Below are 22,530 nucleotides of genomic sequence, written 5' to 3' on the forward strand. Positions count from 1 at the left end.
CTTTAAATACAGCATAATTATCCCCATACCTCATCTCTTAATTAAAAAAAATCAAAATATTTCATTAAACGTTCTTTACTAAAAGTCCAGTAAGAACATATATTCATATTTTCTCTTTCCTCTCCCTCTCTCCCTCTTTCCTCTCTCTCCCTTTCTCTTTCCTCTTCCCTCTCCCTTTCCTCTCCCTCCTCCCTCTTTCCTTTCTCTTTCCTCTCTGCCTCTTTCCTCTCTTTCTCTTTCCTCTCCCTTTCTCTCTCCTCTCCCTCTCTTTCTTTCCTCTCTCTCCCTTTCTCTTTCCTCTTTCCTCTCCCTCTCCCTTTCCTCTCCCCCCTCCCTCTTTCCTTTCTCTTTCCTCTCTGCCTCTTTATTTTATTTATTTATTTATTTTCAGTGTTTATATGCCGCCCAATCCCAAAGGACTCAGGGCGGCGTACAAAGTTGAAACAATGATAAAACAATAAAATAAAGCAGTCATACCGTGAGTCCGATCATATCCCGGCCCCCCGGGGACATCAGCCCCAGGCCTGCCAGAACAGGAGGGTTTTAACGGCCTTCTTAAAGGCCGGCAGGGTGGGAGTAGTTCTAACCTCGGGGGGGAAGTTGATTCCACCAGGTCGGAGCCACCACAGAAAAGGCCCTTCCCCGAGGGCCCGCCAGCCGACATTGTCTGGCCGACGGGACCTGAAGGAGGCCCAATCTATGGGACCTCACCGGTCTCTGGGAGCTGTGCGGCAGAATGCAGTCCTGTAAGTAACCTATGCCATGAAGGGCTTTAAAGGTGATAACCAACACCTTGAATTGCGTCCGGAGACCCACAGGAAGCCAGTGCAGCTCGCGGAGGATAGGTGACACGTGGGTGTACCTTGGCGCGCCCACAATCGCTCTCGTGGCTGCGTTCTGAACCAACTGCAGCCTCTGAACGCTCTTCAAGGGTAGCCCCATGTAGAGCGCGTTACAGTAATCCAGTCTTGAGGTGACAAGGGCATGAGTGACTGTGAGTAAAGCCTCCCGGTCCAAATAAGGCCGCAACTGGTGCACTAGGCGAACCTGTGCAAAGGTCCCCCTGGCCACAGCCGATAGATGTTGTTCCAAATTTAGCTGTGAGTCCAGGAGGACACCCAAGTTGCGTGCCTGCACTGAGGGAGGTAAATTTGCCCCCCCCAGGACTAAAGATGGACCATCCAGTTGGCCTTTGGGAGGCAAGACCCAGAGCCACTCGTTCTAGTCAGGGTTGAGTCTAAGCCTGCACCCCCATCCAGACCCTCACATCTTCCAGGCACCGGCACATCACGTCGACTGCTTCACTGAAAGGACACGGGGTGGAGATGTATAATTGGGTATCATCTGCGTACTGATGATACCTCACCCCGTGTCGCCGAATGATCTCACCCAGCGGTTTCATGTAGATGTTAAAAAGGAGGGGGGACAGGACCGAGCCCTGAGGCACCCCATATCGAGGCGCCTAGGGGTCGATCTCTGTCCGCCTGCCAACACCGACTGCGACCTGTCAGAGAGGTAGGAGGAGAACCACCGCAATACGGTGCCGCCCACCCCCACCTCTCCGAGACGACGCAGAAGGATACCATGGTCGATGGTATCGAAAGCCGCTGAGAGGTCAAGAAGCACCAGGATAGAGGAATGACCCCTATCCCGGGCTCGCCAGAGGTCATCGGTCAGTGCGACCAAAGCAGTCTCAGTGCTGTAGCCGGGCCTGAAACCAGATTGAAAAGGGTCCAGATAATTGGTTTCATCCAAGGATCGCAAGAGTTGAGATGCCACCACCTTCTCTACAACCTTCCCCATAAAGGGGAGGTTGGAGACGGGACGAAAGTTCTTCAAAACAGCTGGGTCCAGGGAAGGCTTCTTGAGGAGGGGCCTCACCACCGCTTCCTTTAAAGGTTGCAGGAAAGACCCCTCCATCAAGGAAGCATTGATTATCGCCTGGAGCCAGCCTCATGTCACCTCCCTACTGGCAGAAACTAGCCAGGAGGGGCACGGGTCCAATAAACAGGTGGCGACATTCATTGCCCTCACGGCCTTGTCCACTTCATCAGGGGTCACAGGCTCAAACTCACTCCAGATAATATGACTAAGACCAGCCCCTGGCAACTTGGCTGGCACTGCCCAGTCGGAGTCCAGGTCCCTCTGAATCTGAGCGATTTTGTCCGAAAGAAACTGAACAAACTCCTCAGCTCTCCCCTGCAAGGGTTCCTCCGCCTCCTCCACTTTAAGAAGGGAGCGGGTCACCCTAAACAAGGCAGCCCGGCGAGATTCTGCGGACGCAATAAGTGTGGAAAAGTTAACACGCTTTGCCGCTCTTATCGCCACTAAATAAGTCCTAAGATAGGCTCTTAATAGTGATCGGTCAGATTCAGAGTTACTGGCCCTCCAACGTCGCTCTAGACGTCTCTTGTGGCGCTTCATCTCCCGGAGCTCCTCAGTAAACCAAGGCGCCCTCCGGGGACCACCACCACAGAGAGGTCGCAAAGGCGCAATTCGATCCAGGGCCCCGGACGCCACCTCATTCCAGGCCGCAACCAGGGACCCGGACGAGTTGTGGACAAGGGAATCAGGTATTTCCCCAAGCTCCTCCTGGAACCGATCTGGGTCCATTAGGCGCCTGGGGCGGAACTCTTTCCTCTCTTTCTCTTTCCTCTCCCTTTCTCTCTCCTCTCCATCTCTTTTTTCCTCTCCCTCTCTTTCTCTTTCCTCTCTCTCCCTTTCTCTTTGTCCCTCTCTCTCTCTCTCTTTCCTCTTTCATCTCTTTTTTATCTCTCTCCCTCTCTTTCTCTCCTCTCTCTCTCTCTCTTTTCCGGGATAACTCAAAGGGTTACCTCTCAGCATTCATCACTCCCCTGAGGCCAGTTCACATCTGCCACAATCCAAATTCCCTGTGGGGGGAGGAAGGAGAACCCAGAGCTCTTTTCTCGCTCTCTCTTCCTGGTTTAGTCGGGGGCTCCATCTCAGGACACGGCTGGGCTCTGTGGAACTCCTCGGTGGGATGGGGGTTGATCCTCCAGCTCTGACCAGTAAGCAGCTCAGCCAGCCCCCCTTGGAAGACACCCAAAGCTGCTCAGCCAGGCTCCCTTCGGAGCAAAGACCCAGAGCTGAGCAGAATCAGGAAGAGACACCCTGGGGTCTTACAGAAGACCCAATTCCCAGCCCTGCTAATCTGGGGACCCCACCGCAGCCCCCCTGCAAAGCAGCCTGCAGGATACTCAGGGGAAAGCCCAGCACCGGGCTGGGGGGAGCCAGGCTCCCAGGTTCCCCTGCCCTAAGGAGAGGACTCCCCCAACATGCACCGATAATTCCAAATAGCCCTTCTTCCCTCCGGGGCTCTGGGGCTCCTACAGTGCCCAGGTTCCTCTCCCCTCAGCCCCGAGCCAGGCTCCCAGGAAGCCGCAGGACTCCGGCAGGTGTGGTGGGGATGGGCTCGGGAGGGGTCCTCCTGCTCCAATTGGGTCCCCCCTTTTCAGAAACAGCATCCAAAAGGAAAGGACGGAGCAAGCTTCCCCTGTGGGGGATCAGGCGCTCATTGCCTACCTCCCTTTCCCGGGCAGGGGTCCCCCAGTGGATCCACCGGGCTGGTGAGAGGTCCCTTGAGAGAGCAGCTGCCGCCGCCTCCCTTTCCATCTCCCGGTGGGCTTCAGGGGAAGCGCGGGACTTTGGGGGCAATTCCAAAGGGAGCCCCCTGACTCTAAATGGGGCAGACCCCTTTCCTGGGGCTGCAGCTTGTGGGAAGGCTGGCCCACTCAGTGGAGGCTTTGGCAGGCCCCTCCCAAGGGGATCCTGCGGCTGCCCGGCCACATGTGCCTCGGATGGGGCCAGCCCGGGAAAGCGACTTCCTGGCTGCACTTCTCCCAGGGGGCAGGGCACCCAGATGCAGGGCCAATCAGGAGCCCCAGGAGAGGGCAAGTCCGCATGAGAGAGAGGGGGGAGGGAGGGAGGGACAGAGAGAGAGAGAAAGAAGCACAAGTGCTTTTCTCTGTCTCTGTCTTTCTCTCTGCAAATGGCAGAGGAGGAGGAGAAGGCTGAAAAAGCAGCATGCGGCTCCAAAGCCGCAGGTTGCCGACCTGTGCATTAGACAAATATACGTACATAGCATTACACAGTGGGTTATGCCAAATTAATTTAAAAGAAATAACCGAGTGACTCATTTTAGATAGTAATAGATGGCAAAAAAGAGGCATCCTGCCTTTATTATGTTTCAAATGCCCTGGTTCCTATATTATATGAATCTAACAGCAAATGAACTCACATATAAGAGTACTCTGTTGTAAAATCTAGTTTATCCCTCATCATGGGTTGTTTGCCATTAGGCACACTGGTCACTGTTTTAGATGTTGGTGTTTTTATGAGGGCAAAAACAGCTCCCTTGATGCTCAACTTGAGTGGTTCAGCCGTTCTCTTGAACAAAAATGCTGTGTATACTATTCAGCCAGATCTGTACAGTACTCCCTAATCTGGCCAGCTGTACTCATAATTTAAATCAGCAGCATTGTGTCCCTGCAATCCTAATGCTTTTCTATGATTACCCAGTGCTAATCTTATCTGTTGTTTGATTGTTCCAACTATTTATGTCTTGATGGACATAATTTCACCAGGATTGTCTTCTTTGGTCTTTGTAAGCTGATACTTGTGTAATCAGTGATAATATCTAGCCACCTTGTCTTCTGTCAGCCTCTTTTTTATTGCCTTCATGTTATATTTCCAAAATAGCTGAGCTTTAGCTTTGTTATTAGCACCTCCAGTGAGCACTCTCTTTTCTTTATCTAGTACTGAATAAAATTGTTCTTACAAATAAGTATACTCCACATTTTTTCCAGCTTCCACTTTTTCAAAGGCATATTTTTCTTCATTCAGCTTTCAAAGCTTCATATAATGGAGAAAACTTTGACTACAATAATTTTTGTTATAATCTCTGAACTTTAATATTTTGTCTACATCTATTATGTACAGTCTTCCTCCCAAGTAACGTTTTTATTTATGTCACAGCTACAGTCACCACCCTTGTAAATTTTTGACTCTAGAATGATGTCCCCCTTTATTTCTTCTATTGACAAGCAATGCCAGCTTAATGCAAATAGACAAGAAGTTAAATGGAAATAAAAGCAGACAGTATCTTTCTAAAGTCAAAAATTCCTCTCGCTTCCCCCTCCCCAATTTTGAGGTGCATCTTCAACATAATTCTTAAGACTTCTTTGCTTCCAGCTATCAAAGTGGGGTTATCCACAAAGCTGATATTTTTACAGACATTTTAATTCCAAATCTTATTTATTCTAATCTACCATTTCTCACAATATATGGTGGATATAAGTTAAATAAGCTGAATTATTACATATTCTATTTTAACTATAATCATATAATCAGGTGAAATAGTCTGCTGCACCTATATTTTTAAGGACAACCCATACTTTTGTTGAAGTCTTCATCAGGTTCAGTCCAAGCCAGGAATAAACAACATGGCAACTGCTTTAGAAAGAAGGTTGTACTTTATTGAAGAGGAGAGCCAGACCGAAAGATGGCTCTGAAATAAAAGAGAGAGCACATGTAGTAGGGAGTGGGTTTTTATACCCTCTTGGGCTTTTGTTTGGAGTTGTTTCCTGTTCCTGTTTGAGGCTTTGTATTTCCTGTATCATGTACTTTGACCTGAATCTGAGTGTGCCTCTTTGGCATTTGTGAGTTAATCCTATTATGTCCTGTCTTAGAGTTTGGGTAGGGCATGTAGATTTTAGGTGTCTTTGTCTTCCTAAGCTTCTAGCTGGAGGGCTCCAACTTTCCTGAATGGATTATTACATCTGCATTTCTACAGAGCTGGTTTCTGCTTGGGGGAGGGAGACTTGGGGATATTAAGAAAAACTGGGCATGCTTTTCTGCCTTCTTTAAGATCCTTTGAGGAAATATAATATTCTGCCCTTTTAATATTTCCTTCTCTGGGAGGGGGTGACTTCCCACATTTTCTTGTGATCTACATCAGGGCTTTTCAACCAGTGGTACGGGTACCACCTGTGGTACATTGGCATCTGGCAGGTGGTACACGACTATCCTAGAAAAGTGGTAACAGGGGAGGGGAATGAGCTGAATTGGTGGCAGCACCGCACAAGCCTGAGTGAGAGATGGCTGGAGCTGCAGGACTGTCAGGGCTCAGCTGGAGCCTGTGCTGATCCTGGCTCTTCTGCTGAGCCCTGAAGAAGCACCAATCAGCTGGAAAGCAGCACTGATCCCGGCACTTCTGCTGAGCTCAGAAGAAGCGCCGATCAGCTGGAATGTTGCAGTATCTCCAGGGTCTTGTGATTTACATTCAAATGCTTGGCAACTGATTCATATTTATGATGGTCAAGTGTCCCAGGGTCATGTGAAGTGACCAAAACCTGCTGCAACCACCCAGAAGACGGGGGAATAAAAACCAAACACCTCCCCATCCCACCCCCGCTGCCAATCCTCAACAGAAATGCTCACAACAATGAAAACCTCGGAGAGGAGGAAGATCACCGCCGGGCAGGCAGGCGTCTTGCTCGGCTGTGCCTTGGGGGGCACTTTTTCAGTGCCATTGTATCTTCGAACAGTCACTAAGCGAACTGTTGTAAGTTGAGGACTACCTGTACTTTAACACTTTTTCCCTTTTTTTGGGTCATCAAGTTTTTGACACCTTGCTAAGCGACTGGTGGTACTCAGATATTGCCATATCCTAAAAATGGTACAATGGGTGAAAAGGTTGAAAAACCCTGATCTACATAATCAAAAGCATTTGTGTTATCAATAAATCAAAAGAAATATATTTTAGAATTCTGGTGCCTTTTCCATTATCCACTGGATGTTAGCAATGTGATTCAGGGTGCTGCTATTCAGTCTTTTGTCATCATATGGTAGATAATACAGAAACAAGCATTTTTTCTTGATTAAATCAAGAGGGTCCCATTACAGCAACTGGGGATGCATAATCTATTTTATCTTGCATTCTTTTTTTGAAACAGCTAGGTCCTGCTTCTGAATGTTGCCACAGATGTGGACATTTCCAGTATAGCCAAAACTTCTTTCTTCTAGTCATAATCAGCATTTGATAGGGATACTATATTTAGGTTGCAAAATTCAGAAGATCACTATGTAGGTGCAAAAGGTTTCATAGTATTTTCTACTATCAAGTCATCACCCAGATTTCTAAAGCCCAGCCACAGTGCTCATAGCATTTGCTGGCATTTCTCTTTTGGCATTTGCCCTCTCAGTTAGAGTTCCCTGTAAAGGTAAATTGATGCAAAGCTGATCTGTTCAAATCAGAAATAATATCACAGTAAGACAGGAGCCCCATTCTTCTTACAACTCATTGATTTGTGCAGAAACACCAGGAAGAAGATAACTTCAGGAAGTGTAATATTGACACACTCACTGTAGGTACTGTAGCACATTTCAGCACTAAAGATGCAACAGAAGCCAGAGAGAGGATGGAGTAAAAAAAAAAAAAAAGATCACCAACTTTAAAACTGAAGTGTTTCTTTGATGCAAGCAGAAATGGTAGATAGTACTGTAAATCAATAATGGAGAAAAAGTCTTTCTCATTTCCTAAATATTTATAGTCATAGTATCTACTCTGTAAAAATTCGTGCCACTATACCCCCAAAATTTTATCTTTGCAACTCAAATATGGTAGCCCTACAATAAGTAAGACTTCACTGTCAGTTTCTAAACAATAGGGTCAAACATTTTTCCCCTTGCCTAAGCAACAAAAAATTTAGCCCAATTCTATCACCATGTGATAAAGTGATCTCTTGCAATTGTATGGAATAGGCTTACAGATCAAATCAGCTGCATATTTGTATTAAGGAATGGTCAGGAAGGGAATAGGGTACAATCAAGTGCAATATGCTTGTAAATAACTTATATGGTCCACAAGAGCACAAAACCCGAAAATAAACGATCAAGCTGTTTCACTACTCAATGTAGCCTAAAACAGAGAAGTCAGATGACAATTCCTATAAGTTCCAAACACTTTAGTATTAGCTAAAACCACGAGGAATTATGTGGTATAGTCTCTCACTGAAGCTAAATTAAGAATATTCATTGGAGCACATGATATAAAGCCTACTGAAATGATATATGACTCCATTGTAGTCCTCCATTAAATTAAATTTCAGTGGGTAAAAATCTTAGCCGTCGGCGCCATACAACTTTCCTTGAGCGGCAACTTCCCTGCCGAGATAGTCCGACAGGATCGGCGGAGAAATGAATTCTGGAAAATGTAGTCCGCGAGGACGCTCAGGCCTCCAGTATATTTGTAGTTTGAGGAAGTATCCAAAGGAGGCGGGGCTTTCCAGTTGAACTTTGCCTTCCTTTCCCGCCAATTCTGATTCCAGTTTTGGCGCCAAGCTGCAAGGCGGATTTCTCTGTTGGGAGACGGACGCCGGTGGGACAGTGATTTGTTCCGACGTGGATAAGACGCGATGAACGCTGACGGTCAGCTGCAGACCATCTCTCCCAATGGGTAGGGGCATGGGTTGCCGATGGGTTGCGCACTCGCATCACGCTACTCTCTCTGTTCCCACTCAGTTGTGTATCCACCATGGCTGCTTTTAGATGTATGCCTTTTCCCCGGCTTCCCTCCTCCCCTGTTTACACACTTCTACTTGCTTGGGCAATTGAATCGGGTCCCTCCAAAGCCTACTTAACGTACACACATATCCTGGTGAAATCATTTAATCCTTTCTGTAAAACGGGAAACTTTTTAAATTTCTCCGTCTCTCGTCTTACTATTTTAATGAATTAAACGGAAGCAGTCTCTTCACTATATTTTATGCAGGTCCCTTTTGATTTTAGATGCCCGCAATGCAGGAGACAGGAGAGAACCAAAAGTGTACATTTAGAAACACAATAAGGGAAAGGTACATATGAATCACAGTGTAACCTATTTTGTAGGCTCCCGTTTTTTTCTTTATTCGAATTAAGAATGAACAAACCCCTGAATCCCAAGCTTATGAACATAATATGACAAGCCGGAAAAATCAGCTCACAATTAGAGCACACAATGCAATGTTAACACTCAGGTTAATACAAACAACTGTATTTAAGTAACTTGCATACATATATTGCTTCCTTTATGTCTGGAGGAAAATCACTTTTCCTGGTTGTGTCTGCTTGGGAATGCAGAGCACAGTTTGTTGCTCTGGCTGGCAGGAAACCCTGACAAAAGCAATATTTTATGCAGCCTGCTGTTGTCAAATCTAAAAAGTGGTTTGCAACTTGGAGGAAAAGCATTTCCTTCAGCAGGTTAAATTGCTAGTGTTAAGTATTATGTTGCTGGAGTTCTTTGATTTCTGAAAATTTGGCTTTCTTGTTCAATAACTTTTTTTTCAAAATTCCCTCTATTCTAAAATGAGAGTTAAAAAAAGTTAAAGCATCCTTTACAGATGTAGAATCAGCTTTTAGGTGCAGTACAGTAGTAAAGACTCAGTTGAAATTTACATAGGGTATGAGATAAATGCATTTAACTAAGCAAAGTTCAGTAAAGTCTATATTGAATGCTCTCTTTCTGTACTTCTGTGGATCTGAAAAACAAGCTTTCAGGAAGAAAATGCCAGTTCTGATTTGCTCTGATCTAAACAAACAAAACAGTGAGAAAGTGGGATGACAAGTCCTAAAATTGAGGCAAGAGCTCTTCTTCCACATAGGTGAACTCAGAATTTAACCTAACAGCTTTAAATGTATTCATATTGTTTTATTTTCAGAATCACTGAGTTTGGTTTAGTGGTTAAGGCACCAGCTAAGAAAGTGGGAGAGTCCAAGTCCTACCTTAACCATTTGGGCCAGTCACTTTCTGTCCAGCCCACCTGATAATTTATAGGATTGTAATTGTATGTTGAGATATGTTCTTGAATTATTTGTGAAAACAATAAAGGTGGGCTAGAAATAGATAAATAATCTAAAGTAATTTAATCTGAAATTGTATTGCTGAATGTTTATTTTATGAAACATTCGTATCCTATGCTTTAAATTTAAAAAGGAAAGCAAGTTGATCTATGCAGTAATTTAAAAAGGATAGATTTAAGAATTCTGCAAATCAGGCTTGATCCTAAAAAATAATCACATGAAGATTTTAGATCAGTGGTTCTCAACCTGTGGGTCGGGACCCCATTTGGGGTCGAACGACCATTTCACGGGGGTCACCAAACAAGGCTGTCCGCCATTTTTTCCCCTTTTCTTTGGCCACGCCCCTGGCACCCAGTGATGTATAAGTGGTTGGGGGTCACCACAACATGGGGAACTATATTATGGGGCCGTGGCATTAGAAAGGTTGAGAACCACTGTTTTAGATTTAGCAATTACTGAAATATATTCTGATGGGGAAATAAGTATTTTGAATCCAACCACTGTAAAACCTGAAAGACTGAACTCACATTATAGCAATGACTGATTTTAATGTCAAGATCAGTTTAAAGACATCAGTTTAAATCTGAGTGTTTAAAGTGATCTGCTATCATAAAATAATGAAACAGCCTCATATTGATTAGCTTTTTATCTAAGTCCAATTTCTAGAGAGTGTATCTTATATCTTAATTTATGATAAAATAATGATTGTCCTTCAGATGAGTCTCCCTAAGGAAAAAATATTGAAAAGTAACATTATTCTTGATTAGTGGAAGGCTTTCTCTTAAAATCAGAGAAGAAATTGTTTCATGAGAAGAATACGAGCTCACTACAGATGTATGGCTTTTTGTTACATGGTGATAAGGTTCACACTACATATTTAACTCTAAAAGCAGATTAACAAAAGATGCCTACATAATGTACAAACTACAGCAGAAGTTAATGTAATGGTCCTATTTACACAATATACTACGAGTAAACTTGGTTTTACAGGTACTGGTCCACAGACTGTCAATTCCATTTTAGCTTAGTCTGTCATGTTATATGAACACAGCTATACAGCTTCTTTTTCTGGACCAAATTTGGGGATATTTATTTTTGTAGAAGGAGGCATTTGCACAGTGCATATTGAAGATCCTCTGTATCAGACTTCTCTGTATGAAGTGAAACTTCCTTTCGGTTTTCAAAGAAATTTTTATAAAGTAACTGACAATGCTAGGCAGAAACTATTTAGGAAATGTTTGGAATGCTTTCTAGTACAATTTTAAGTATGCAGAGATCTAGAAAAACTAAATAAATCCTAGAGCAGATACACTATATAAAGAACAGATTAATATACTCAGCCATTTAATCAGACGGCACTGCTCATGTTCACTCATGTGCTAGTTATTTCCTGTTTGGAGTACTACAAAGTATCTACATCAGATTTCCCTTGAAGGCCACTGAGAATGTATTTGTGTGTATAGTTTTGGCTACCCCAGTTCATCTGTGCTGTATTTGCCTACTGTGTGAACTCCAATGACTCCCAGTTTCTTTCCAGGTGGAATTTGAGATGTAGTTATCTCCTTCAAAGACTTGAATGACATGAGGCCTTGTTATCTGAGGTATCAATTCTTTCTGAAAACATCTACTTATCCCATTAAATTGGATGGGATAGGTTTGCTCCAGATTGCTCTACAGCAGACATGTCAAACTCAACTGTGGGCTGATCTGGCCGTGATATGCTTAGATCTGGCCTGCAAGCAAATTAGGAGAAGGAGGTAATTGAGTATGTAGTGGGGGAGGGGTGAACTGAAGCTGCGGGAGTGCCAGAGATGCCTGGGGGAGAGTCAGCTGGAGCTGCAGTGTTGCTGGGGCTCTGCTGAGGCCCTGGGATTGGTGTGTGCGGCTCCAGCTGATCAGGGTTTGCCAGCAGCCACACACAGTCTTTAGGAAAAAAGTCAGCTGGAGGTGCGGGGCTGCCGGGGTTTGGTGGGGGCCCCAGAATCAGTGCACGCAGCTGCAGTTAAGTGCTACATGACAAGGCCAGCCGGCCAGTGAGTGAATGCATGGGGGAGGAGAGGATATAAAAGGGGGGGGTTGGCGGGAAGAAGGAGGAGTGAAGGAGGAGACAAAAAACGATAGGGAGGAGAGGAGAGGCTTCTTTGGGGCAAGCCTGAGGGAGAAAGGGGGACAGCAACTGGCCCTTTGAGGGCAACCATAATGCTAATGCAGCCCTCAAAGAAATTAAGTTTGATGCCCTTACTCTATAGCAGTGGTTCTCAACCTTTCTAATGCTGCGACCCCATAATACAGTTCCCCATGTTGTGGTGACCCCCAACCACTTATACATCACTGGGTGCCAGGGGCGTGGCCAAAGAAAAGGGGGGAAAAATGGCAGACAGCCTTGTTTGGCGACCCCCGTGAAATGGTCGTTCGACCCCAAATGGGGTCCCGACCCACAGGTTGAGAACCACTGCTCTATAGTATTAACTGTTGTCATCTAGCAGGACCTTCTCTGTAGCATAACTACCCTAAGGAGAAACTTCTCCCTGACATATGGAGGGCTCCTACCTTTGACTTCCAGAACCTTTAATTAAGAAGTGGCTTTTCCATTGGGAGTTGAGGCAGCATGAGAAATGACACCACTTGTGTTTTGGAGATGATACTTTTATGTCATTTGGTGGTGTGTGTGTGTGTGTGTGTGTGTGTGTATGTATGTGTGTATATATATATATATATATATATATATATGTATGTATGTGTGTATATATATATATATATATATATATATATATATATATATATATATATATATATATATATCCCCTTTATAGATTACTGCCTTATCGTCGCGAATGGGCTTGCGTAACTCAATGAAGCTATAAGCTATGCCGTGCAGGGCCACCCAAGATGGACAGGTTATAGCAGAGAGTTCTGACAAAATGTGATCCACTGGAGAAGGAAATGGCAAACCACTCCAGTATCTTTGCCATGAAAACCCCATGGACAGTACTAAAAGGCAAAAAGATATGACGCTGGAAGATGAGCCCCTCAGGTCGGAAGGTGTCCAATATGCTACTGGGGAAGAACAGAGGGCTAGTACTAGTAGCGCCAGAAAGAATGAAGCGACTGGGCCAAAGCCGAAAGGACGCTCAGCTGTGGATATATCTGGTGGTGAAAGGAAAGTCTGATGCTGTAAAGATTTTTTCTCCATAGGAACCTGGAATGTAAGATCCATGAATCAAGGCAAGCTAGACGTAGTCAAAAAAGAGATGACAAGACTGAACATCGACATCTTAGGAATCAGCGAACTAAAATGGACAGGAATGGGTGAATTTAACTCAGATGACCATCAGGTATAATACTGTGGGCAAGAATCCCTCAGAAGAAATGGAGTAGCCTTCATAGTCAATAAAAGAATAGGAAAAGCAATACTGGGATACAATCCCCAAAATGACAGAATGATCTCAATTCGAATCCAAGGCAAACCATTCAATATCACAATAGTCCAAATCTATGCCCCAACCACTGGTGCTGAAGAGGATGAAATTGACCAGTTTTATGAAGCCCTACAGCACCTTATAGAATTAACACCAAAAAATGATGTCCTTATCATCATGGGGGATTGGAATGCTAAGGTAGGAAGCCAAAAGATAACCGGAATAACAGGCAAGTTTGGCCTTGGAGTACAAAATGAAGCAGGGCACAGGCTAATAGAATTTTGTCAAGAGAATACAATGGTCATAACAAACACTCTTTTCCAACAACCCAAGAGATGGCTCTACACATGGACATCACCAGACGGTCAACATAGAAATCAGATTGACTATGTGCTCTGCAGCCAAAATGGAGAAGCTGTATACAGTCAGTAAAAACAAGACCAGGAGCTGACTGTGGCTCAGATCATGAGCTTCTCGTTGCAAAATTTAGGCTTAAATTGAAAAAAGTAGGGAAAAGCACTAGGCCACTCAGGTATGAACTAAATCATATTCCTGATGAATATACAGTAGAGGTGACAAATAGATTTAAGGAATTAGATCTGATAGACAGAGTGCCTGAAGAACTATGGATGGAAGTTCGCAACATTATACAAGAGGTAGCAACTAAAACCATCCCAAAGAAAAAGAAATGCAAGAAAGCAAAATGGCTGTCTGAGGAAGCTTTGCAAATAGCTGAGGAAAGAAGGGAAGCGAAAGGCAAAGGAGAAAGAGAAAGATACACCCAATTGAATGCATAATTCCAGAGAGTAGCTAGAAGAGATAAGAATGCCTTCTTAAATGAACAGTGCAAAGAAATAGAAGAAAACAACAGAATAGGGAGGACCAGAGATCTCTTCAAGAAAATTGGAGATATGAAGGGAACGTTTCATTCAAAGATGGGCATGATAAATGACCAAAATGGCAGAGACCTAACAGAGGCAGAAGAGATTAAGAAGAGATGGCAAAACTACACAGAAGAACTATACAAGAATGAGCTTAACATCCCAGATAACCACAATGAGATGGTCACTGACCTCGAGCCAGACATCCTAGAATGTGAAGTGAAATGGGCCTTAGAAAATCTGAGCAACAACAACGCTAGTGGAGGTGACAGTATTCCAGCTGAGCTATTCAAAATCTTAAAGACGATGCAGTAAAAGTGCTATACTCAATTTGCCAGCAAATTTGGAAAACTCAACAGTGGCCACAGGATTGGAAAAGGTCAGTTTATATTCCAATTCCAAAGAAAGGCAATGCCAAAGAATGTTCAAACTATCGCCCATTGCACTCATTTCACATGCTATTAAGTATACTTAAAATCCTACAAGCTATACTCAGCAGTATGTAGATCGAGAACTACCATAAGTACGAGGCATGATTTAGAAGAGGCGAGGAACTAGAGATCAAATTGCCACATCTCCTGGATCATGGGAGGTCTAGGGAATTCAGAAAAAATACTACTCTGCTTCATTGACTATTCAAAGTCCTTTGATTGGTCTGGATCACAACAAATTGTGGCAAGTTCTTAAAGAGATGGGAGTACCAGACTATCTTATTTGTCTCTTGAAAACCTATATGCGGTCAAGAAGCAACAGTGAGAACTGGACATGGAACCACTGACTGGTTCAAAATTGGAAAAGGAGTCCGGCAAGGCTGTATACTGTCGCCCTGCCTATTTAACTTATATGCAGAGCACATCATGAGAAAGGCAGAGCTAGATGAATCAAAATTTGGAATTAAGATTGCCGGGAGAAATATCAACAACCTAAGATATGCAGATGATACCACTCTAATGGCAGAAAGTTAAGATTGCCGGGAGAAATATCAACAACCTAAGATATGCAGATGATACCACTCTGATGGCAGAAAGTGAAGAGGAACTAAAGAGCCTCTTGATGCGGGGGAAGAAGGAGAGTGCAAAAGTTGGCTTGAAACTCAACATTAAGAAAACCAAAATCATGGCATCCGGCCCTCTCAATTCCTGGCAAATAGATGGGGAAGAAATGGAGGTAGTGACAGATTTTATTTTTCTGGCTCAAAGATCACCTCAGATGGGGACTGCAGCCAAGAAATTAAAAGAGACTTGCTCCTGGGGAGGAAAGCTATGGCAAATCTAGACAGCATACTAAAAAGCAGAGACATCACCCTGCCAACAAAAGTGCGTATAGTCCAGGCCATGGTTTTCCCAGTTGCAATGTATGGCTGTGAAAGTTGGACCATAAGAAAGGCTGAGCGCCAAAGAATTGAGGCCTGTGAACTATGGTGCTGGAGAAGACTCCTGCGAGTCCCTTGGACTGCAAGGCGTTCAAACTGGTCAGTCCTAGAAGAGATCAACCCCGACTGCTCTTTAGAAGGCAGATCCTGAAGTTGAAACTCAAATACTTTGGCCACCTAATGAGAAGGAAGGACTCACTGGAGAAGGGCCTAATGCTGGGAAAGATTGAGGGCAATAGAAGAAGGGGACGAAGAGAATGAGATGGCTGGATGGAGTCACTGAAGCAGTAGGTGTGAACTTAAATGGACTCTAGAAGATGATAGAGGACAGGAAGACCTGGAGGAACGTTGCCATGGGGTCGCGAGGGTAGGACACGACTTCCGCAATTAACAAACAACAACAAATATATAATATATATATATATATAATATATATATATATATATAGATATATATATATATATATATATTTGTTTTCTGAGGTTTTCGAGGGTATTTGTATATAGGTCTTTGGTTGTTCGGGTTTTCTCCCGCGTAAAATTGGAAGTGTCTTGGCAACGTTTCGACGAAGTCACATTCGTCATCTTAAGGCTGGTGTTTTTAGCTTCTTGCTTTGAGCAGCAATGTGTGGTTTTAGCTGTTTCTTCCTTTTAACTGCCAGTGAGGGTATGAACTGATTGGATGGGAGCTTGGCTGTGTTCTGATTGGGTGGAGGTGTGTTCTGAATGGTTAGGGGCTTGGCTGTGCTCTGATTGGCTGGGGGAGTGTTCTGTTTGGTTGTGCTCAGGTTAGTCTGAGTTGCAGAGGGGTTAAGATTTTGTGTTAGGGAGTCGTTTGTCAATAAGGGCGGGTTTCCAAATGGCTGGTAGGCGGGAGGTATCATCTCGCTTGTTCATGCTGTGTGGGCGTTTTTCTATCTCGATGGCTTCTCTGATTATTCTGTTATTAAAATGTTCACTTTTGGCAATGGTTCTGGTATTTTTAAAGTCAATTTCATGTCCTGTGGCTTTAAGGTGTTGGACCAGGGAAGATGTTGGTTCCTCTTTTTTGACTGAGTTCTTATGTTCTTCAATGCGTGCACTTATTCTTCTGTTGGTTTGTCCGATGTATGTGGTGGGACAAGTGGTGCATGGGATTTCGTATACTCCTTGATTTTCTAATTCAATTTTATCTTTGGGGTTTCTAAGGATGGTGGATATTTTTCTGTTTGTGCAGAATGCTGTTTTGATGTTGTGTTTATGAAGGATCTTACTGATTCTGTCTGTGGTGCCTTTTATGTATGGGAGGAGGGCTTTGCCGTTTTCTTGTTCTTTGTCTTGGATTTTGGTGGGGGTTTCTTTTTGGATTAGGTTTGTAATCTTATTTCTAAGGAATCCATTGGATGTTAGTACATTGGTGAGAGTGTGTAGTTCGGGTTTTAGGTGTTGTTCGTCAGCTAAGCGTTTTGTTCTGGAGATGAGTGTCTTGGCTACAGAGTTGATCTGTGCTGGGTGGTGGTGTGAGAGAGCGTGCAGATAGCGGTTTGTGTGTGTTTTCTTCTGGTAGATGGTGTGTCCTAGGGAGCCATTGGATTTCTTGTAGACTAAGACATCCAGGAAGGGAAGTTGGTTGTGAGCTTCTGTTTCCATGGTGAACTGTATTTATGTATGTATGTAGGTCTTTGGTTGTTCGGGTTTCGCGATGGGTCGGACACGACTTCGCAATTAACAACAACAATATATATATATATATATATATATATATATATATATATATATATATATATATGTAGGTCTTTGGTTGTTCGGGTTTTCTCCCACGTAAAATTGGAAGTATCTTGGCGACGTTTCGACGAAGTCCCATTCGTCATCTTCAGGCTGGTGTTTTCAGCTTCGTGCTTTGAGCAGCAAAGCTGAAAACACCAGCCTGAAGATGACGAATGGGACTTTGTCGAAACGTCGCCAAGATACTTCCAATTTTACGCGGGAGAAAACCCGAACAACCAAAGACCTACATACAAATACCCGCGAAAACCTCAGAAAACATATATGTGCGTCCATATTTGAGAGTATTGCTCCTGCCTTCTGACAGCCAATTTATGTTCATGTATCCTAGTTTTTATTCGTTTGGCTGTCTCCCCCGTATAATTACATTCGCAGTCTTTGCAATGCACTCTGTATGCGACTGCTGATCTTTCTTCCTTCGGCAATGGCTCTTTAGGGCGCATGACTTTCATCCAGAGTGTTTGATCCGGCCGGTGAGCAACTTTAATATTATAAGGTGCCAATATGTGCGCTGTTGCTTCCGATACTCCCTGGACATACGGTATTGTTGTTCGGGCCATTGTCCCTGGATCATTCGGTGCCCTGCAGGGTTCTTGACGTTTGCTGTATCTCCGAATGAAGCTAGTTGGATAGCCATTCCACTTACACACTTGATAAAGATGTGCACGCTCCCTCTGCTTAGCCCTCCTTAGCCCTCTCAAATATGGACGCACATGATTAATACCGGACATTCTTTTGATTTCAAGGAGGCAGAAGCCATTGCCCAGGACGCCTCCAAAGGAGGACGCTTAGTAAAGGAGGCCTGGTTCTCCAACACAGACTCCATCAACCGATGTATAGAACTGCCCTCGGCGTACCAGGCACTAAGAGTGCAGGAAGAGCATGTCAGGAGACGGATGCCGATTGTCAGAGGCAAAACCAGGACTGGTGGGGGGGGGTATTCACCACATGACTAGACATAGGGAGGATCCCATAGACACATCACAGGTGGGGACAGATTAGGGAATATTAGGGTCACAGACAGGTAAAGGTAGTAAAGGAAGAGGAGGGGGATGTGATGGGGGATTGCAAGGAGAGGGGGATCAGGGAAGACTCTTGGGAACAGCGGAATTGATCGTACGGCCCAGAATACGGGGGAGGGGTATGCCCGACCCCAGAGGATTGATCAAAAGAGAAGGGGAGAGAGAAAAGAACAGAAAAGATGAGGCACGTAAGATTGGAAGCATATTCACAGATGGAGAGGGGATATTTGAGAAGGGAGTAAGAATGGAGGAGAATAGCCAGGAACAGCAGGTAGAGCTGCAGACAGGGTGGAATGGATAGGAATGGAGAAGGGCAGGCAGGAATAATAGGCAGGACAGCAGTTTGGGGGGGGGAAGTTTGGGAAGGAGAGTCCAACAGGAACGCAGGTTGGTAGATGGGAACAGTACGTAGGACAGCAGGTAAGGGAAGGAAGAATGCTGGAAGTAACAGCAAACAGAGCAGTGGATTGGAGAGGGGGGGAGGAAACAGGAGAGGGGGGGGACTGACAGGAAAGGAGAAGGGCAGATAAGAATAGCAGGCAGGACGGCAGATTGGGGGGGGGAAGCTTAAGAAGGAGGGTTTAACAGGAATGGATGTTGGCATGTGGGAACAGCATGTAGGACGGCAGGTCAGAGGAGGAGGAATGCTAGAAAAGAGAGGATGGACAGAAATGGATGAACAACAGGCAAGTCAGCAGATGATGGGGAGGACATTGGAGAGGGGAAGATGGACAGTGGGGGAGGAGGGTAAACAGGAACAGCAGGTAGAGCAGCGGATCAGGAAGGAAAAGATATTGAGGAAGAGAACATCAATAAGTATGGTTGATGAAAGGCAGGAGCAATATGTTAATAAACAGGTGGGAGGGTTGAAGGAAGGGGGGGAAGGATGACAGGAATGGATAACAAAGGGTGCATGAATCGGCAAGCTGGGAGAGGAGGGGGGTTGGAGGAGGGAGTTGAAATAGAAACCAGCAATGGTATGCAAAAACGGCAGGCAGATTATCAGCTCAATAGGATTCGGGTAGTGCCGAGTCGGAGGAGGCACCTTGCATTGGATAAGGAGGAGGGATTGGAGAGTGTGCTAATGAGAACAGCGCAGGGAGGGGGAGACAGCACAAGGATGACAAAGCAGGAAAATACAATGTTAGCGTGCAAAAAAGAGAGGGCGGAACAGGCAAGGCAGTCACAGGCAATCAGGAAGAGTGGCCCTGTCACGAGGGCAATGAGTAGGCAATTGGATCAGCAAGGGGATAAAAAGAACGTCCCACCCCCTAAGCCCCACTCTGAGGATGCTGGCAGAGGACCAGCGAAAGCTAAGTTGTTTTAATTCTTGTATATAACTGTTTTATTGTTTTAAATGTTGTTTTAACAATAAATAACTGGAGTATACTCTTCCCGGAGATCGAAGATTGCATCATTGAACAATATGCCCGGGATTCGTATTTTTATAACTATTAAGGATATATATATATATATATATATATATATATATATATATATATATATATCATATTTTATTTGTTTATCTGCTGATTAGCTCCCTAGATGCATTTTTCAATTTAATTGTAAGTATTACCTATCATGTTCTTAAAATTCTTCAGTGACTTTGATGCTCTCAAATCAGGTTCAACTTCTGGTTAGTGTGAGGACAAATGCTCATCATCTTAATCTATTTTTAGTATAGTCTTTAGGCAAAGACAAAATATCAGGGTGGATAATAGACGATTAAACATTTTTAAAATCAGTTTTTTTAATTTAAATACGGTTTTTTTATTTTTATCAAATTTATTTTAATGAAATGCTTTTGGAGTAAAAATCTATCTAAATATAGTTTTCCTTTTAAGATACATTAATAATTTGGTTTATTCAGTATGAAGTGGATCTTAGTTATGTAGCATGAGGCTGTATATTCTGCAATATTTACATTTTTTGTAAACTCATTCATTGAATCCAAGCTCTGCAAGCTGAGATAACATGCACTGCGTTGATGCATTCACACAATTTTACAGTAACCATGAGATAAATCGTAAAAAAAAGTTCAGGAATATTCCTTTATCCCATTGTTTTGCAAATCTATGTACATTACAAACTGTATGATTGCTTGAAGAGAAATGCATCTGTACCAGGCTCTGTTTTAATTAAATAAAAGGATTTGAGTAGTTTTCCAACTATGTGTGATTAGCCTATTAACCTAAAATCAGTTCTGATATCGCTGTTTTACTAACCTGACAGTTTATTATTCTAAATAGGAAACCTTCATTTTGTTTGCGGATAATAATATTGAGGATTCTAACTACCAGCAAGAATGAGTCCTTACATTTAAAGAGCACCTGTCATTTCAGATCCATCATGGCAGTGCCTGTTAGCGGGAATCCACTAACCTGCTGCCCGCCACATCCCTCACCTTGTTGTGTGACTGCCATTAAAGTGAATGGGACTGTTGGTGAGTCAACAGTGGGTCAGAGGAGGAGCCGCTGCAGGACAGAGATGACAGTTGTTCTTTAAAAATTATGATTTAAATCGAGTTGATTTAAATCAAGTCTTTTTACTAGTGATTTAAAACGTGATTTAAATCAAATCCACCCTGCAAAATATTACAAAAATCTTAGGTGAAAAAAGAATCCCTGCAATTCAATTCAGTAGGATTTTAAATGAGTTTCTGTTTTCTAAAATGAAAAATCTATGTAGAAGTTTTCTAAAGATCATTGTTCTACCTGCTTATTCATGTTTGCTAAAACGCAAAGTAAAAAAGGCCTATTATTAGACTCTACCGCAAAAGCAGTCAAAATAGAACACTTGACTTCTGACATTGGATTATATGTTATCAACATGGCTTATGAGCGGTATAATTGAAAATCATTATTAGCAGGCATTGACCCTGCAAGAATATTCAGTAAAAAGATATTTCATTTTCAGTGGTTTTTTTAGCTGGAACAAATGAAACTGCATCAGATTCTTACTGTAAGAATAGCTGGTGGAGGGTATCTTTATTCAAACAACTTAATGTCAGTAATGTTGGGGCAAGTAAGGTAACCTTTTCCATATTTTTCCAAAGAAGATAATATTGAGCGATAGATAATAGTTAATATTGCATGACTTAAACACTATAAATTGCAGTTTTAAATGAGGTAATTCAGTCTCCTTTTGGTCTTTTGGTCTGAAAAGTAATGTTCGTAAGCCACTAGACAAATATAAAACCCCAATATTTCTAACTATTAAAGTTTTGATTTGAATCTAACTTTCAAGGTCAGATTCTGCTCTTTTAGTTGTACTTAATTAAACTCTGGTGCCACTCTTCTGTATGGCAATAATTGACTTATTTCTGCAGATTGAAACACTGAAGTCAAAGTGTATCTTGACAGGTTTTAATTTTCTTTTTAAAAAAATCTTAGTTCATGTAAACCATTACCATTTATTGTCACTTTTTGTAATTTCTATAGGTATGCTTGTGAGATGACCTGTAAAAAACGAGATGATTATTTGGAGTGGCCTGAATATTTCATGGCTGTAGCATTCTTGTCAGCACAAAGAAGCAAGGATCCAAATTCTCAGGTAGGAAGATGGCATTTGGGCAGGCTAAGATAAAGCAACAAAGTTGAAGTTTTAGGCAAACTATCCTCGGAATAATCACATTGAATTGAATTCATTTGGGTTTATTTTTGAATAGGCATACTATATCTACATTGTTAGTCTTTGGCCATCCAAAAGCAATTGGTTTAATACAGGGGTGTCAAACTCGCAATGTCATGTGACTTGTCATGACATATTGTGACTTTTTTTTTTCCATTGCCGGCAACGGGGTGGGCGCAGCTTCGGCATGACGCATCTGGCCCACCGGCCGGCAGTTTGACAGATTGAATAGGTATCCTAACTCACAACAAAGGAAGCTACTTTTCATAATTTATACAGGAGGTGTTAACATGAACAGCCTTTTTTGTGAGAGAATTTGTTCTTATTTCCTTCCCCTTTAACAGTGATATAATTTGAATGAGTTAAGTGAATTTTGCCCTGGTCCTATAACAGATAGCCCAATAGATGTCCTTTTATGTGTTTCCCTTGAAACTTGATGCAAAATTGGGATTAAGATGATTGAACACTGGAGGGTTTCTTATTAATGCTGAAGTGGGAAACTAATAAACAATTGTAACATAATCACCTCAGAAAATCTAGACCCTATGCATAAATATGAAATATTCTTCTATTTGTATAGTTGTC

The 22,530-nt window shown here is 43.2% G+C and overlaps 1 protein-coding gene across 2 annotated transcripts in view; it reads left to right on the top strand.

The window, feature by feature from the left end:
- The first annotated feature begins 7,812 nt into the window (after positions 1-7,812).
- DCTD (dCMP deaminase) overlaps positions 7,813-22,530 on the top strand; it is a 64,576-nt gene continuing 49,858 nt past the window's right edge. The window contains exons 1-2 of one of the 2 annotated variants that reach the window (XM_039336653.1): positions 7,813-8,476; positions 21,756-21,867. In XM_039336653.1, coding sequence (XP_039192587.1) covers positions 8,436-8,476; positions 21,756-21,867 — 153 coding nt within the window. In that variant the 5' untranslated portion in view covers positions 7,813-8,435. The remainder of the gene's footprint in view (positions 8,477-21,755; positions 21,868-22,530) is intronic. The other variant, XM_039336654.1, reaches the window with a different exon arrangement.

This window comes from Crotalus tigris, unplaced genomic scaffold, assembly GCF_016545835.1.
Source record: "Crotalus tigris isolate CLP2741 ecotype Arizona unplaced genomic scaffold, ASM1654583v1 scf7180000017666.379230911805:20528666, whole genome shotgun sequence".
NCBI classification, from domain to species: Eukaryota; Metazoa; Chordata; class Lepidosauria; order Squamata; family Viperidae; genus Crotalus; species Crotalus tigris.